The sequence below is a fragment of the Lipotes vexillifer genome, unplaced genomic scaffold (assembly GCF_000442215.2).
Source record: "Lipotes vexillifer unplaced genomic scaffold, Lipotes_vexillifer_v1.1 scaffold1326, whole genome shotgun sequence".
Lineage (NCBI taxonomy): Eukaryota > Metazoa > Chordata > Mammalia > Artiodactyla > Lipotidae > Lipotes > Lipotes vexillifer.
In genome coordinates this window covers 76,117-82,426 of record NW_006790131.1, presented here as the reverse complement: position 1 = coordinate 82,426, position 6,310 = coordinate 76,117, and the positions used below count along the sequence as shown (strand labels likewise).

General features: G+C 34.2%; 1 protein-coding gene across 1 annotated transcript in view; it reads right to left on the bottom strand.

The window, feature by feature from the left end:
* Positions 1–6,310, bottom strand: part of ADSS2 (adenylosuccinate synthase 2) — a 40,685-nt gene that overhangs the window by 20,974 nt on the left and 13,401 nt on the right. Inside the window, exons 2-4 of the mRNA XM_007463241.1 lie at positions 6,030–6,132; positions 5,160–5,228; positions 3,015–3,065 (exon numbers count right to left, since the gene is read on the bottom strand). Coding sequence (XP_007463303.1) covers positions 3,015–3,065; positions 5,160–5,228; positions 6,030–6,132 — 223 coding nt within the window. The remainder of the gene's footprint in view (positions 1–3,014; positions 3,066–5,159; positions 5,229–6,029; positions 6,133–6,310) is intronic.

The following is a 6,310-nucleotide window of genomic DNA, read 5'->3' as shown; positions in this document are numbered from 1 at the left end:
CCACATGGGCACGGCCTTGTGTGAGACATTGTTACCGATGGGGGTACTAATGCCTGGAAGACAAATAACTAGCCAGAGGACACAAAAACAACATTTGGATCCAGATCCCTAAAATTCTAAACCCTGTAGTTCTATTATACTATACTCCATATCACCCATCATACTTTGTACTGACAATCTCAGGATTTTATGAGAAATTTTTAAAATCCTTGGAAAGAATTAATATTTTTAAGCACCTATGTACCAGACTAGGTTTTGTGCTTAGTACTGAAATGAGAGTTCTAATGCCATAATTACCATGGGACTTAGAGAACTGTCCTTTCAGTCCTATGGTAAGAGAGTCCCTGAAGCAAAAATGTGAAGTGGTTACATAGCAATGATTCTCAGCAATTTCCTAGTTAGTTTGATTTGATTTTTTGATAACATTATTTACTTCTCTTCACCATTTCAGAATTGACTGTACTAAAAATACATGTTTCTTATAGACATTTTAATAACACGTTTTAAAGAATACATATATTATTATACATATTACTACTAATATCTAAATTTTAGTCAGAGCTATCCTCTCTGGGCTCAGTTCTCCTCTAACTATTTCTCCTCTAAGAAATACTTTCCTTTAAGAATATCAATTTATGGAAAAGGAAAAACCATTATTAAATAAATATAATAAGTTTAAAAATTTAAAAATTAATTCACATTTGTTATAATTTAAACCACATTACTTTCCTATTACTCTGTCCTTTGACCCCTTTGTATTAGTATTTTCTTTTGTTTTTGTACTCTAAAGGAATTAAGTAACTTGCTTAACCACTGTGCTACATTCAAGAATGCAAACTGTCAAGTGATAGACCCAAAGCATTTATAACGAAAAAAGGTGGAGAATCCAGACAGGAACACAGGTATCTCTCTTAACACCATGCTCTTTTCAACAGATTGATATCATCAGCATATATTTACATCTACACATAGCCGAACTACTTACCTGATTATGTGCATTAATGTTATAAGTTACTCAAAGAGTACATACTAGGTATTATCCTATTTTGCAATCCTAAATTGTGGTTTTCTGATATTGAATTTCACATAGCAGATGACAGAGGACCATTACAAAGTTCTGAAGATAAGTAGCAGCTTTCATCACTTATTCACAAGACAGAGGCAATGAATACCAAAAGGCTATACATAAAAACTAGAAAGTTAAAGATGACTCATGTTAACAAAATAAAATACATATAAGGTTAATGATTAGTGAGCGTAAGCAGATAAAAAACACTACAAAAGAGGGCTTCCCTCGCGGTGCAGTGGTTGAGAGTCCGCCTGCCGATGCAGGGGACACAGGTTCGTGCCCTGTCCGGGAAGATCCCACATGCCGCGGAGCGGCTGGGCCCGTGAGCCATGGCCACTGGGCCTGCGCGTCCGGAGCCTGTGCTCCGCAACGGGAGAGGCCAAAAAAACACTACAAAAGTAATGCACAAAAATATAATTTTCATTATATACCTAAGAGAATGTCAGTAAGAAAAATAATACAATATTGCTTCCTATATTACAGCCCTACAGTGATGATATGTAAAAGTTTAAAAGTACTAAGGTAATAACCAAAAAATATTTTAAACTATATAGGTGACAGGCTGAGTATGATTCTCTTTTTTAATCAGAAGCTTAAAATGGCCAACAAACATGACAGATTTATAACCTCCTTCCTCATAAAAGCAAAATGAAACCTTTTTGTCCTCATCCAAATTACATGTTATTATTTGGGACTGCAAAGCTTCCTACTTTCTTCTTTTGTCTAGTTATGCATCTATGCTATTACTCTGGAAATATAAATTGCAGTTTTGCTAAAAAATAAAAAACTATGAGCTCTTCAAAAAGGTTCAGTTTAAACATAAGTATAATTGATAGTTAATATTTTCATAGTTTAAATAGGTGAAATACAAATGACTCACAGCCTACTTTGTTCTATGGAAAATACAGAAGTATGTATTCTTTACATTTTATCTAGTCACACTAACAACTAGCAAAGTCTTCAGTATGGGAATACCAATCTACTCATGGACAACATATACGATAATATGAACTAATATAAAAGTGTTTTGCAGTGGTAATCACAAATTGTTCTTTTCAGATTTTATAGATTAAGAAGCCTATGGCAAACTATGAAATGAAAAGGGAGTTTTCACATAAAAGCTGTATGTCAATCCAGTACAGTTTACTTCAAATAAGTTATTTTATTGATTTCCTAAGACTATGCATAGTATTCAAATCTGTGATTGTTATTTGGAGGTACTTAAGAAAATTTCGATGGGGTTGACTCTTAAATGGAGGTCAATGTTAAAACTACGGCAGCTACTGCCTCAGGAGACATATATATTTAAAATACAATTTAAGAGTTCTAATCAATCACACAAGTTCTTACGTGGTTTATAGTTCTTTCTCTTTCCTGGCTATTGCCCCTTAATCATGTCACTGGTAATTAAAAATGCTATCACTTCAGAGATAGGATAATAACAGGGAAACAAACTTCAAATATACTGGTTGTGGTTGAAATTAATTTTAGAATCCAGTTTGTTGTAACCAATGGAGGAGAAGGCTAGTCTGAATAAAATCTGCATCATTTAAAAAGCAGTATTATTACATTTTAGGTACAATGAATCACTCTAAAGACCTGCCCGATGGGAGACCTACTTTTATATGAGTATTAATATGTGCAAATAAAAGCTCTTTGTATTTTAATGTGGCTTATTTTTTAATAGAAGTAGCGATGTCTACAGAAATACTGGTTAAATTATTCATCTGATTAGCTAATTCTTCAGAAATAGGTAAATTTTAACCTAGCCCTTATTAAAAACAAAAGAAAAAAATGAATAAGATTCCATGTATCGGAACCCAATTATTACAATGCATCCTACTTAATGTTCAGTAAAATTAAAGACAAATCGGCTACTAAATGCTTTCATGTGACGTTTCTGATAAAAAGATAATTATAAATAAATGTATTACATCCCCCTTACCAATATGAGCTCTGTCAGATATGATAAGCCTTTTTTCCCAGCCTTCCAGACCTAGAGGGAATGGAAAAAAAGATACATTTAATTGAACATTTTGTATAATAATTTTTAGATCTTAATTTCCTTAGAAATACACTGTTTAAAAGTGTTTTTCACCTAAGTAGTCATTTTAGCATCTTTTCTTCTGCATAGGAAATATGTTTAATAAGAATTTTCTCACCTGTCATTCATTATACAAAGTCATTCACAAATTCCTTCTAAATGTTTTGCTCTAAAAAGCTCCAAACTCAAGCCAGCCATAGCCACATAAAATACTTTCAGGAATCCAAAACAGAAATGGTAGGAAATATCATTTTGTTGGGGCGGGGAGATGGTGGGGGTGGTGGGATGTGAGGGAGTGGGGGTGAAGTTCAAAGCGAGGGGAGAATTTTGAGAAAAGGGAGTTAATTTGGGGTATGGCACCCCTTCCCAAAAGACAATTATAAAAAGTGTGATTAGGGCTTCCCTGGTGGTGCAGTGGTTGAGAGTCCGCCTGCCGATGCAGGGGACGCGGGTTCGTGCTCCGGTCCGGGAGGATCCCACATGCCGCGGAGCGGCTATGCCCGTGAGCCATGGCCGCTGAGCCTGCGCGTCCGGAGCCTGTGCTCCGCAACGTGAGAGGCCACAACAGTGAGAGGCCCGCGTACCGCAAAAAAAAAAAAAAAAGTGATTAAATAATAAAAGGTTCTAATTCCTCCAAAGTACTATCAATTACTGCACTTATCACACTGAATTATAAGAAGATACATGTGTCTCCCCATTTAAGTGTGAATGCCTGAGAGTAGGGGCCATTAATTTTTATAGCATGGGGTCTGTCATCCAATAAATGTTCAAGAAAAATGACTGTTGAATGAATAAATAAATGAATCTAAATATTCTTCTTTAAAGAGAGTAACTTAGTAGGCTATATGCATTCTAAGGATAAGCCACTGAGCCCTATTTTCAAAATTAGTATTTGAATATTAAAAATTAGTTGTTAATTTTGATAATATCCAAAGATTTGTTTTACAAATATTCCTTATAGATTAAAGAAGTTATTAAGCCTCCCCCTTTACAGCTGTTTTTGACATGTAACACGTATTCTAAAGTTTGCTTAGGGAATATTATAACAAAATATTACAAAGAAACTCAATAAAGTAGATTCAGCTGGGTTAGATAGGCCAGAAGGAAAAAGAGTAGGGCAAAATTGTAAAGGGGATGAAGGACAGCAGAGAGCAGCAAGGGAACCTCAAGGTGACCAATTAAAAAGGCAGACACAACACACAGGTAAAAATGCAGGGAAGACAACAGAGATAACAGCAAGACAGGATTCTGCGAAGTCAAGATTTAGTTGTTAGGACTTGAGGATGGATTGCTACTTTTAAACGTGAAAAATAAACTTTAACGATGTAACAGAATTTAGTTCTTTAAATATGAGCTAAGGAAGAACTACACTAATGATTTTCCTCACTTCTGTATCATTTGCATTGCCACATGCCCCTCAAATCCTAGCAAGGCAGCCTAACTGAATGTAAACAGACTTCCAAAAATCCAGAGGAGATTAGAAAAGGCAGGAAATCAGGTCTTTTTTTTTAAAGATGGAAGTGGATACATTGCATAGAAGAAGCATTTCCCTCATTTGGAGGCAGGGACCTAAAAAACTTCTTTTGTCCCTGGGTTGTAGTAACCAAGGGAGTTCCAGATCCTCTAGGAAATGAGACTAAAAGTGTACAAAATGGGCTACAGTGGCTCTCTGACTGCCTTAAGCTAATTTTTGGCTTGTGTAGAAGTGGATGCTAATGAGCACAAATGACAAAATGAACTCGTGAATTTCCTAGAGTTTTGCCACCAGCATATAGTAATTCTAGCTACCTAAAGTTTGCAGATGACCAATGTGTAAAAAATCAGGACTTACGCAATGACCTTGTTATGTTGGTCTTTTGTTTAGAACACTGAGTATAATGGATAAAATTTAATAACTGACATTAAAAATTTTGTCCTACAATAATCTGCAATTTTAAAGTAGAAGACAAAAATGTTAAGTTTTTCTGGAATGAGAGCCCAATAATACTTCATTAAAAAATAAATAAATAACTGGCTGCCAGACAAAGCAGACTCATTCTTTCATACCTTTTCCTTTTTGAACATTTTTTTCTGCTTCCTCAAACAATCCAGGTAGATGAATTACCACACCATTTCCTAAAAAAAAAAAAAAAAAAAACTCACAAATAAGCAAATCCCAAACTTAAACATCTATATTTATAATAGACATACATCTTCAATAACCCTTTATCTAGAATAGTAGAAGAGTGAGGCACTTTGATTAGTAGGACATTATAATTTATCAGGGAGTTACCACAGAAATGATTCCAAGTTTTAAACGGTAGTATAATGTAAATACATAATAGAACATAATACACAGAATATAAAACACTAAAACTACACTCAATATAATTTGAAATTTCTTTGAAACAAAGTGAAACTATTATTTTGAAAGAAACTAGTTATATAGTTTTAGGCAAACTGAACCAGATTACAATCTTTCAAACTGGGGACTCAAACCTATTAGTGGCCATAAAATCAATTTACTGGGCTGTGATGAGCATTTTTAAAAATAAAAGACTAGAAGAGAAAATATCAGATTGCATCTTATAAGCGTTCAGAACCAATCCATGAAACACAGACCTCTTGTATTTCTTACTATGCTTCATAGTGTTTGGAAAACTGATTTGATGATCTAACACTTTATTATACAATTAAGATTGCCAATGATCAGAAATAAATGCAAAGTAATCATTCCAAAAAAGTTATTAGTGCTAAATGATCTAAAAGAGTTGTTAAACAGCAAAAGTTAGGTATATTCCAGAAGGTACCACTGTCAAGACTAATAAGCAATAAATGAATCATTTGATTAGAGATTAAATAAGCTTAGATTATGAAAAATAAAACACTATTATCAACTGGGGGAAAAATGTCCCTAAGTTCAGTTTATATACTTACCAATGAATGCCGTAACATTAGGATTAATTATTCCACTAGGTAAAAGATGAAAATCATACTCCACAGAATCTACAACAACTGTATGGCCAGCATTATTTCCTCCCTGAAATACAAGATTGGGAAAAATGAACCTGACAATAAATATGACAAGTAATATATCTCCTTCCAAAGTGAATTAACGATCTCCTGCTAAAATGTCAATAAGGCCACCCAAGTATTTGCCATGAATACTTATTCTTTACAGGCTTTACAATAGTTTGTCTATCCTTTCTCCTTTCCCT